The sequence below is a fragment of the Pinus tabuliformis genome, chromosome 8 (genome assembly GCF_031772625.1).
Source record: "Pinus tabuliformis cultivar Carrire ecotype Pingquan chromosome 8, CPIR1, whole genome shotgun sequence".
NCBI classification, from domain to species: domain Eukaryota; kingdom Viridiplantae; phylum Streptophyta; class Pinopsida; order Pinales; family Pinaceae; genus Pinus; species Pinus tabuliformis.
The window spans coordinates 1,290,316,912-1,290,329,543 of NC_142294.1; the positions used below are offsets into that span (position 1 = coordinate 1,290,316,912).

Below are 12,632 nucleotides of genomic sequence, written 5' to 3' on the forward strand. Positions count from 1 at the left end.
CGCTCCAAATCAAACTCTGCTTCGTTTGCCGGAGCTTTGCAAACCAAGGTGCTATCTTCGGGTTGTTTTCCTTTATCATATCCCATCGTAATTCCACTTCAGAGCACAATATTCACATTCGGATCTTCCTCCCGCGGCTCAAATCTCATCATCTGCAGGTTCTGATTCGGGGAAGGTGGTAGCGCTCCCTTGTCACGTATCCTAGCTATCAGCGTAGAAAAATACTCCATCTCATGATCAAACAAAGTACAATACAGACATGATGGGTGCTTTGGATTCGTACAATTGCGAGCATAATGTCCCGACCCACTACAATTGTAGCATATTAGCTGTCCGCGACCTCTTCCAGGTCCTCCTCCACCTCGGCTTCGTCTGCGTCCCTGAAATCTTGTTCGTGTCATCCTTGCACTCGGGTCTAAGGGTCGCGATTCAGCCTGAACTTTGTAGGTGGGAGTTCTATCCATCATTAACTCATAGCTTCTACAAGTGCGCTCATCGTGTCCTACTGACCTACAAAAGTTACAGAAAAATTGTTGCGAATTTTGTGTATACTTTTGTAACAAATGGCAGTTGCTTGTAGCGTGTTTCCCTCCTATTTGACAAATAATGCACCACAAAGTAGGCGTCGCACTAGGTCCCGCTTGTGCTTCCAGCCTTAGTGGCATCGGTCCTCCTCCCGTGAGGTAATTCATGAACATCAGGTAGTGGTCCTTGTCATGACCCTAACCTTTACATTTAACGCACCATACCTCTTCACGCACTTCTAGTCAAGTTGTCCTGTCATGTTTCAGACTTTACATTTCAAGGCATAAGTTTTTCAACTGCGCGTGGATCTACTAAACTCCCAAGTTAGGATCCTGTATTAGGGTCTCATGCAGCCTCATTGCGATCTCCAAGGCCTCTACCTGAGTTGTTACCCTCTGTTGCGATAACGCGTTCCTCAAATGTGGCGTTAATGATGCTACAAACCATTCGCGATGTTGTCCATCCGTTAAAGTGATATTAGCTTCGCGAATTATGCACTTCAGCCTCTGATCCAACTCCCAAGGAGTCTCGCCTGGTAGCATTGTGATCTCTTTGAATCCCATGATCAACTGTGCTTCTGACTTCAGCCTGCTAAATTCCTTATTTACTGTAGTTTGGATATCCGCGATCCTCGCATTCAAATTGTCATTAGAATGCTTAATATACCAGGTCAATGTGCGGTCCTGCAGGGTGCTAACCTATGTCTCTTTCTTTATATTGTCATCTGTAACTCCATGGGCTTCCCATATGGCTCTTATCATGAACCAAAATTGGTTCGAATCTTCATTTCCTACTCCCTTGAACACAGGCAACCTTATCATCTTGCCATATTGACTTGCGGTGGTGGTAAAGGTGGTACAGGTGAAGATGGAGGTGAAGACAGTGAAACTAGTGGTGGTGTGGGTGAGGGTGGTATGCGTGGAATCCTTTGCCTTATCAAATGGATCGCACTTTGTGGCGAGACCTTTGCGAGCTCTTCCTCGTCCCCTCGTGGAGGTGAAATGAAAGGGTTATTCTCTGGTCCCTTACTTCCTTCGTTTCTGTAGGTTTTTCCACTTCGCGTAGCTCCGGAAATCAAGGTAATTGCATAACCCTCTTTTCACACAATAACATTTTAATCCAAGTATTCAGAGACTTTACATACTTACCTCGCGGTCCTTTGAGAAAGCATCGCTCTGCCTTGCTATAGCTAACTGAAGTATCTACGTGAACTCGGTAATGAATCCTCCTATAATTCGATCGAGCCAATGATTAATAGTGCGCATGAACTTATCCTCTGATGCTTCCAATTTGCACACCAATTCTAGGGTCCACACAATACGATTGTTGAGTTTCCACCTTCCTTAGCTATCTGCTAACTTGCGATCCACTCGTACAACTCAATAGGGAAAGATGCGAAGAATATTTTGTATATCTCTATGTACAGGTAGCAGTCTAACCACTCTTCCTTTGATAGTCGTGGATTCCTATTCTCCTGCGCTGCGAACTCGTGAATTCTCCTGTCCAACCAACCTTCAATTTCCTTCTTAGTTAGATTTCAATGATATGACATCAGACATCTCTATGCAGATTCTGGTTCTGGCAACAGAACCATTTGTTAGCTTGAGGGGGCTTAACCTAGGTTTGGAGTTAATTAGCCAAACAAATCCCTGTACTACTGGCCCTTTTGGCAACATCACATGGAGCTCGGACTGAGGTCTCACCCGAAGCAGTATGGGGGGGTGCTAGAACCAAGTTTCCACACCCTTGAGATGTCTAAGGGGTCAGTTTAGTCCAACTATGAATACCCTTGCACAGGTTACTTCGCACGTTGTCCTGACCTACGAGACCTTTGCGATCTATTATAATCGTCTTTGCGGAGTCTTGACCAGGGGCTGAGGTGATTTCACGCTACCCTAGCATCGATCTGCGCTACTTCCCCAAGTTACACCACGTATCTTACTTATCTTCTTATAACAGTTATTTATCTTCGCGTAAACAAATACTTTATCTTATATTCACTTTATCAACACATTCATATAAGTTCGCGCATCATATAAACAATAGAAATACAATTTATATCCAATACATTCAATGCACAAAACAGGACAAAAATACAGAGAAATGATGTAAAACTTCTTTTTATTACTTCTCCAACGGTTACAGACTCGACTCGCCCTGTGCACTCAGCTGCAGAGGTCCGCACACTCAGCTACGGACTACTAGGCCTCTGCACACTCAGTTGTAGAGCCTTCTCCTACTCTACGATCCAAATACTCGACTCTACACTTAGATAATACTTAATTCTCTATCTATTTCTTTCTTTTATCTAACTTACTTGCAACTTAGAGCCTCGCTCTATTTATACAATCCCATTGTCTGCGGAACATGAGTAGATTTCTAAAGTCGACATTACATTACAAAATTGAGGGTGAACAACCCTATGACTCATTTACAATATTCGCACTCTGTGCCCACAAAATGCGGAGTCTTTACATCAAATTTGGTCAAAATATGGGTTTTAAGCCCCAAAACTTCCCTTGGGGGATCCCGCACCCAACAAGGAGAATTAATAATGATCTCCGCCAACTTGAACTAATGTCTTACTGACTCCTGCATGCTTACATTAAACTTTTCGACTCACATTAAACTTGATGACCTGGGAACTGTGGGTGGCACCATTGGCGCCATCATGATTAATGTTCTAACACCTCCCCTTAATCACGATGACCTAAACTTTAACTTGCCTGCTAGTCTAAGTCTCAGCTAGGCTTACAACAAAACATTTCATTTTTTCCTTCTTGCTAAAGGGTCAATGCTTGTTCATTTACTGGTGCAGTTTCATCTTCACCTTTCTTGTCATAAGATAGTGATGGAGGTTCTCCTTTCTTGATTGCGGGATAACATTCTTTGTATTCAACATCGCTGCAGGTTCTTGAGACTTATACTTGTCCTTAATGCTTGCAATTTCTTCAAGTTTTGTTGCTTTTTATTGATTGTCAATATATGAACACTCAAAAACGACATTAGATTCATAAAAGGAGCCATACTGATTCTTGTCATCGTGCTCTTTGAAGAGAGCTTCGCTTCCTTCATTTTTCTTTGCTGACATAGTTGGTTGATTCATGTCTTCAACCTCTTTAGTCAATTTTGTTGCTGCAAACATGTTGTCCTGCATTTGATTTGTTTATGGAAGTAGGCAACTCTTCTCACCAAACAACAGTTCATCAATAAGATTCTCTTCATGCATCATATTAAACCACTCTTCATGAGATACATTATTCTCATCAAATTTGACTTCATAAGTCTCTGCATCACGCAGGGAGATTACTTAATATCACATGCTACTCTATTATCATCTACAAACATATTTTCATCCTTAATCCTAGTTATGATGCTTTCAATATAATCACCTTTAGCAACAACACCTTCATCAACTTCAGCTTTCTCACTCAGATCCATACTATACTTCATTTCAAGAACATCCCAAAATATTTTTGCATTATATATTTCACCAAATTCATGCAAAATATTAGACAAAATGTTTTCATCTAGAGTTTGATATAATGAGAAGTAATGCTACTACACTTCTACACTTATCTTGGGGATTTATGGATGTTTCTTCAACAAATTGGCATAAATCTACTTAACCAAGTAATCTTTCCATTATCATTGCCCAAAGCTTAAATTTTTTACCCGAGAACGATGGCAAAATTGGCATTAATCGCTTCAATATTACATCTGTCTCTTCAAACTTTTTTCGCTAATCTAGAATTGCATTTTGATACTCAAGTATGGATTCCTCTTGGAAATATTTCATATTTTCCAGCGGCTTCTTCCATTTGATTTTTTTTCAATGCTCTTCAAGACTTTTTGAACCTCCTTTGCTGACCCATGACTTGTTCCACACGCTTTCACTTGTTCGAAAAACGTTTTATCACTTTTTGGTGACAACTAACCACATGATGCTCCAATATATGGCTCACTTGCCTCTCCTTAAACACACAAACTTGCTTCTCATGATTCCAACAGTGCTCCAACATTACTCCCTTAACCAACAACACTCTACTTCTCACACTCTACGCTGGCTGCTTCTCCAGGTAGTTCCTCTCCTCCTTTACGCCTCTTCTAATGGCTCCACTAGATAGCAAAACGACGCAAGGCTTCTCTGACTTCAAAGCCTATGCTTGCTGCTCCTCATCGTTGCTTCTCCACACCTCTTCCTAGCTTGTAATGCAGTGCCCAACAGCACGACACACTGTCTCACTTCACAAAACAACACATAACACTTCCTCCACACCACACTCGGCTCTTCTCCAAGCAGCTCACTCGCGCCAAGTGTTAAGTCATAGAGAGCACACAACTCCATAACGTTCCCACACTTTCGACTATGTTTCCACACAACAACGTCTACTTAATAGTCACAAGCGCTTCCAACTCAAGGGGATCTACTATTCTTATCACATCACTTCCCCTTTTAACATTGCTCAGTCACTAATGTTCAATTTATAAAGTTCGAGAATGTTGGGGATTTTTTTGGTAAAATCCCAAAAACAAAAAAAAAGGCAATGTTATTTTTCTTTTCCTTTTTGCACAGGGAAGCTTTAAAAAATTTGTATGAGAACAGAGTATTACATACCCAGAAAATGATTTCTATTCATTAAACATAAATGCCTGATACATATTCATCCTCTTTTACTCAGAGGGATTTACCAAAAATACATTCAACCAACAAAATATTTACTCTGTCTCCTCTTGAGAATTTACACTGCTGGTGTGTAAAAACCCATTTTCATTTACTGTTGTAAAACCCCTTTTACATTCACTGGTGTAAAACTATTTTTACACATACTGCTGTAAAATAAATTTACATATGCAGGAAAATTTTACATTACATTCACAAAAAAAACTTTACTCACACCATACGCTCTTGCTTCTTTCCCTTCATTTGGGCAACCAACAAAAATTACATTTCAACCTCTGTTCACTGCTGTGAGTTTTATAAAATACAAAATCATTCACCAAACAAAACTCCCGTGCTTCTTCACTTATGCACTGCTGTGCAATATTTACCTTGATTCACGCTGGTCAAAAAAAATCCATCGCACATATGCGCTTCCCCTTTGTTTGTCTTTATGCACTGCTGTGCAAACTTCAAATCTCTTCACAAAAATCAACACAGGTTCTTTGCTGCAGCAAAACTTCACTTCAATCTTCGTTCCCTTTTTTTATTCACCCGTGCGTGTGCTAAGTGGCTTCATTTCAGAATGGTCAACTCATAAAACATTCACAAGACATATGCGCTCCCCTGTTCTTCCTTTATGCACTGCTGTGCAAAAACCTATTTTTATTCGGTGCCGGGTTCTCTCCATTTATATTCAACCACACTCTGCTATGGTTGCAAATTCCATGGTCTGCGTATTGCCCTCCTTCCTTCACACTACGCACTGCTGTGCTTTATGCTGCTTGTATCGTTTTTCAGTCTTCGTTCTCGTTCCCTTCTTTTTATCGTTCCCTTCTTTTTAACACAATACACTGCAGTGCATTTTACGACATACAATTTATAAACCTACGCTGCCCCCTGTTTTTTTAACACACAACATGTGCGTTCATTTCATTGTAATTCACATGTGAAAAACAAAATGGTCAACGCACAAAAACTGCCCATATTTCTGCTATATAAAAAAATATTAAAATTAAAAACCTCATCAACCATTTACCAACCCCTGTGAAGTCATTAAATTCTTAGCATGGCTGTCAAAACAGAAGTTTGATTTTACTCCACGCATGATATTTAACGCTGGCTCGCATGCTACTTTGGTTGATGGACGGCGTAAGAAGATCAAGCAAATCGGACGGCGGTGGAGGATTTTGGGAGGCATTTTTATGCTGAACTTTAGGCTCCGAAATGTCAGTTCTGTTGAAGTATACAGAGGACCACGTGACTGAGAATAATTGGATCGGACTGTACGGAAACTGCTCTCACCGCAAAAACGGTCCAAAATGCAGGTGGTTTGGAGGAGCGGTTTTGGGTGCATTAACTGCTGTTTCACGGTTTTACCATCGCTGTCCACAACGCCTGCAGTTGGAATTAATATTCCAACAGAGAATAGCAATGCACTTAGCTCTTCACACAACTGATTCCTCACAACCTTAAGACACTTGGCAGTGTCTATTAACGGCACAACGAACTCACAATAGCCATAACGGGCATAATAATCTGCTCAGCTTTGCAACTCTCCAACATATTAGAGCGCCAAAGAGTATGCTCGCATTCTGGCCAGCTCCACGAGTGGCTCAGCGCTCTACGATCACTGCCAACTCCCTCACACTGCTCTACGCACAACAACATGTTTTCTCCACACTTTGATTTGTAGTGGCTCCGACAACCACACTGCATGCACACAAGGATTAACTAGCTATTCAGGCTGTCGCTAGCTCCATTCTTACACACAACCACCTCATAGCCCACAACTCTCTCTCTTCCTCAAACAGCAACCACAGCCAAAACCCTGGGCTCTCATACTGTGACAAAAACATTGAAGACTCTATGAAAAGAGATTATTGTTTCATTATTAAATATCGTTATTTATAAATACACAAGAGAATCAATAAGGATCTTCGTCAACTTGAACTGATGTCTTACCAACTCCTTCAGACTCACATTAAACCTCTCGACTCACATTAAACTTGATGATGTGGGAACAGTGGGTGACATTGTTGGCGCCGTTGTGATTAATGTTCTAATAGATGGTGGTTGGAATTAATGTTTTCCAACATATGCCTCCTCTTGAATAAACAATAAAACCCTTGGTGTCTGGCCGCTAGTTTCTCCAAAGAGCCTTTCTTTCAAGCCTGGTTTGAAAGCGCAGTTTCTGAGTTTAAAGGGAGAATCGAAAATTCAATTTCATCACAGGTAACCATAAAAAAAAAAACTATAACTGATTTAATGAGCCATCCGCAGTTTCACAGTGTGAATTAGTTCATACTTAGACATGCATGACTTAATCTTTGAGACAACCATATGACTACTGGTAGGATCAACCAGGTAACCATCAAAAAAACTATAACTGATTTAATGAGCCCACTCAAATGTCACAGAAAAGACTTAAATTTAAGGTTTTGGGTCGTGATTCTTCCAGGGATTGCGTGAATGCCATCAAGAGCTAAATGTTCAAGGCTAAATTCAGGTTGGATCCATCCACAAATGAAGCCTTACCATCTCGAAATGAAGAAAAGGTTTATGTTAACGAGAGAAGCGAAGCTGTAAGGAAGAACTTAGATCAGTAGGAATCAAAGAAGAGGCCACCAAGAGAACTCATGGTTGTAGTGTAGGTGTTGATAATATTTTTCTAGAACATGCTTTTGTGTCGATTTCTGGAAGCAGAAGAGAAATGGAGGACGTTGTTTCAATTATCACAACTTTTAATTCCACAATAAAATGAAAGCAATACGAAGAGCATTCTTGCGCTGCACTTTTTTGGCATCTACGATGGCCATGATGGATTGCAGGTCTGTACCATAGTGTTTTCTTTGCATTTCTTGTCCCGTTTCTTCATAGTTTTTCAACAAAATGATGAATGTGCTCATATGACTCCACTAGGCAGCCTTGTTCTGTAAACAATGCCTCCGTAAAATTCTCGCGGCGGAATCGAAGATTCTCGGTGGCAACGCATAGCACGGGACGCGATGGAAACAGGTCACAAGCGCTTGTTTTGGGGGAGTGGATGCCAAGGTGATATCCGACGGTATCGTCGGAAGAAATGACCATCGGGATACTCGAAGTGAGACTGACATGGCCTGATGACACCGACAATGTGACACTAAAGACGTGGTCAAAAGCGGCGTAGTCATTCAAACAGATTTGTGGTTTCCACACATGTCGTGATGACGAGGCAATTATGATCAGACGTGCCGGACGACGAATCTAGGAACAATGTTGTGAGGTAAAACCTCATAATAAAACACCTTCGGTGTAATAAGCTCAATATTTTGTTTGCCTTCTTCAAACATCATCAAAGGTTGGTTAACATTTTATTTCCCCTCCCATAACGTTTGTTTGAATATTATATATTTGGGAGTTTTTAGTTTAAATTTTGTTGGCAAAATTCCTTCTTCTGATTCATTCTTCTGCGCTCATTGCTTCCATGAAGGCATGGAATTTGACAGAGGAATTGCCCGACCTGGGGCAATGCCGTCAAAACTCTCCAATTCCCGTCATCAAAGCTTGTTGAAATTCCTAATGCAGGGACAAGTTCATATTAATTCTAGAATTAGTATTAAGGATTTGATATTAATTTCTGAAGTAATATTAAGGAATTATTAATTTAAATTTAAGTTCTTCTTACAAAAATTTAAATTTGTTTTTTTGAATTGGTCAGAGTCATTTTTAAAAAGGGCGCCTAGGGTTTCTACGAACGAAATAATTATTAATATTATATTAGTTTTTATTATTATTTAAAATACGATTTTTTTAATTTCTGCTATAAGTAAATAATAATTACTACATGACTTCTATAAGGAATTAATAATAATTAATTTAATTGCTATAAATAATTAATAATTAATTTGATTGCTATAAATAATTAATAATTAAGTTTTACTAATATAAACGTATTTTCAGCATTTTTGTTTAAATGTTTTTTTTTGGGTGGCTATTCTGAAAATTTTCTGAGACATTTCAATATAACAGGTAAACTACGGCAGTTATTTGTCGATTTAATTATTAATAACTTGACAATCGCAGGGGACGCATATACCGTATAGACTCGTTCAAATTTTTTAGTAGATTTAATTATCAGTTACTGACAATTGCAGGCGACACTTATAGCGTATTTGACTCGTTTAAATTTTGCAGGGGACTCTTATAGCGTATTTGACTCGTTTAAATTTTGCAGGCGACTCTTATAGCGTATTTGACTCGTTTAAATTTTGCAGGCGACTCTTATAGCGTATTGACTCGTTTAAATTTTGCAGGCGACTCTTATAACGTATTGACTCGTTTAACTTTATTAGTCCATTTAATTACCGGTCACTTCACAATTCTAGGCGAGTTATAGACTGTATTAGTGTATTTAATTACCCGTCACTTGACAATTGAAGGCCTACTCCAATATACCGTATTGACTCGTTCGAATTGAATAGCCTCTAACATTCACCCTATCCATTTGTTCAAATTGGGCAGATTACAGGATTCTAGTTCGGGATTAAGTTAACGCACAATACGAGTGGCTTGTTTTTTTCAGTTGGTCACTTGACAATTGAAGGCCTACTCCAATATACGGTATTGACTGACTCGTTTGAATTGAATAGCCTCTAACATTCACCCTATCCATTTGTTCAAATTGGACAGATTATTAGATTCACAATACTAGTGGCTTGTTCTGTTTCAGTGTATGCTGTCGCAGCAGAGCAGCTAATTGATTTCATAATGGCTACTACAATTTGCATGATACAGCAACACCCAGACTCGCGGGTTCTGTCCTGTTTTTTTCTCTTCTTCGTTTTGCTACTTCACATAAAACAGGGTGACGCCGCTTCAAACAACATTGTGTTAGGGGCCTCTTTGAAGGGCAATGAGACCCGCGTTTCCAAGGGCGGGAAGTTTACTTTGGGATTCTTCAATCTCATCAACAACAACAACAATGTTAAAAATTGGTATGTGGGTATTTGGTATGCCACTGCCTCACCACAGACACTTGTTTGGGTGGCCAACAGCGAGCAACCACTGCAGAACAACTCAGCTGTTTTCAATCTCACAATGGACGGTAGTCTCCTCCTGTCTTATGGGGGATCAATCCTGTGGTCCACGAAAGGAAACATGAGAAAACCTTCTTCTGCTATGATAATGGATTCTGGTAACTTGGTTGTTCTGAGTTCGAAGAATAGCGCTGATATCATCTGGCAGAGCTTCGACCATCCGGGAAATACGTGGTTACCAGGGATGAAGGTTAGTATGAGCCAGGCTGTGACGTCGTGGCGGAGCCCTTGGGATCCGAGACCTGGGCGCTTCTCCATTCAGATGGATCCAAAAGGATCCGACCAATACGTTTTGTTGTGGAAGAATCGAATCAAGTGCTGGGAAAGCGGTGTCTGGAATGGCCACATCTTCAGCGAAATTCCGGAGATGACGCATAATTACATCTACGATTTCAACTTTTTCGATAACGGTTCGTACAAATATTTCACTATTTCTGTGAAACCCAAGTTCACGTCCTATCTGACACGTTTTGTCGTGGAAGAGGAGGGACAACTTCGAGTGTACATTATGTTGGGAAATAACAAATGGAGCATGCTCTGGGCACAGCCCAAGGATCAGTGCAAGATGTATGCCCTGTGCGGCGCTTATGGCTCATGTAACAATTACAATCTCCAGTCCTGCAGCTGCGTGACCGGCTTTGTCCCTAAAAACAGTCATGCTTGGGAGTCTCAACAGTGGTCGAGCGGATGTGTTCGGAAAACGCCATTACGATGCATCCACGCCAGAAACGAGACCATCACCGATGGATTTGTAGAGTTGAGTGGCAAATCTACGCCCCCTGAAGGGGTTCCATATAGAGGGGAAATGCAGTGCCAAGCGGCCTGTCTCAGCAATTGTTCGTGCACTGCATACTCCTTCGTTGCTAACGGCACTTCGCAGACGTGTGTAATGTGGTTTGGTGAATTGCTAGATATCTACGATACCTCCAATGGGATATCTCTCTTTTTACGCTTAGATGCCTCGGATTTGACAGGACTCTATAATGCCGACAAGAAAGTGACTCTGGCCGGCGTAGTGGGTGGCGTGGTGGGCGGACTGGGTGCGATTCTAGCCATACTGCTGCTATTTCTCTGGTGTTGTAGGCGCCCTGGTTTGCCTGCAACAGAATATGCGCCGGCTGCACTTGCTGCATTCACTTACAGAGATCTGCAGATTGCAACGAAGAATTTTTCTGAGCGTATTGGAGGTGGAGGTTTCGGCTCGGTCTTCAAGGGGACTCTACCGGACGGTTCTGTCGTGGCTGTTAAGAAGTTGGAGTGTGTGAACCAAGGGGAGAAGCAATTCCGCATGGAGGTGAGCACCATCGGAATTATACAGCATGTAAATTTGGTTAGGCTGCGAGGATTTTGCACCCAGGGCTCCAGAAGACTGTTGGTCTATGAATACATGCCCAATGGCTCCCTCAACTCCTTACTCCAGAAAAGCCAGAGCGATGACGATGAGATTGAGAAGAAGGTGCTGGACTGGAAAACGCGTTTTAGCATTGCCGTGGGCACTGCCCGGGCAATCGTGTACTTGCATGAGGAGTGCAGGGACTGCATCATCCACTGCGACATCAAGCCGGAAAACATCCTTCTGGACTCTATGTTCTGCCCCAAGGTGGCCGATTTCGGGCTGGCGAAGCTTCTGGGCAGAGAGCATAGTAGGGTGCTGACCACAGTTAGAGGAACCAGAGGGTACTTGGCCCCAGAGTGGCTCTCCGGCCTACCAATCACCGTAAAGGCCGACGTCTACAGCTTCGGCATGACATTGCTCGAAATAATTGCAGGCCGAAGAAACATGGAAGTGGATTCAGAATCCAGCGATCAGGTGTACTTTCCTGCGTGGGCTGCAACTCAAATCAATGGCGGAAACGCAATGGAGGTGCTGGACAAGAAATTGATGAACGATGCAGACTTAGAGGAGGTCAAAAGGGCCGCCATCGTTGCGGGATGGTGCATCCAGGACGATGAACATGCGAGGCCATCGATGAGTGAAGTGCTGCAAATATTGGAAGGTATTGTAGACGTGCCCCCTCTCCCACCGATTCCCCTCTCTCTACAAACATTTGCATTAAAACCCGACAGTCTGGTGCTTTTCTTCTGGGACAAAGATACTTCTGCACATGCAGTACATGCACGCAACAGCGATAATTCCTAGAATCCGCTGTAGAACCTTCACAGAGTATTGTCTGTTTACTTGCAGTATAGAATCATTCTCAACCATAAAGATCCTTTTATGATGGACGAGTCACGAAAACCCTAGTGACCTTCTGGATAAAATGAATTCAACGCTGCGTTAGTATATCATTGTTGCATAACAATTTGCAGATACAAAAAGCTATATGATTGTGGCGATTTAATTTGTATTTCATTAATAATTTAGTTAT

At 41.5% G+C, this 12,632-nt stretch overlaps 1 protein-coding gene across 1 annotated transcript in view; it reads left to right on the forward strand.

Moving 5' to 3' along the window:
• The window catches only part of LOC149240176 (G-type lectin S-receptor-like serine/threonine-protein kinase At2g19130), an 86,245-nt gene extending 73,842 nt beyond the window's left edge, over positions 1 to 12,403 (forward strand). The window contains exon 4 of the mRNA XM_089370092.1: positions 9,897 to 12,403. Within this exon, the coding sequence (XP_089226218.1) occupies positions 9,897 to 12,403 (2,507 nt within the window). The remainder of the gene's footprint in view (positions 1 to 9,896) is intronic.
• Positions 12,404 to 12,632: the final 229 nt, after the last annotated feature.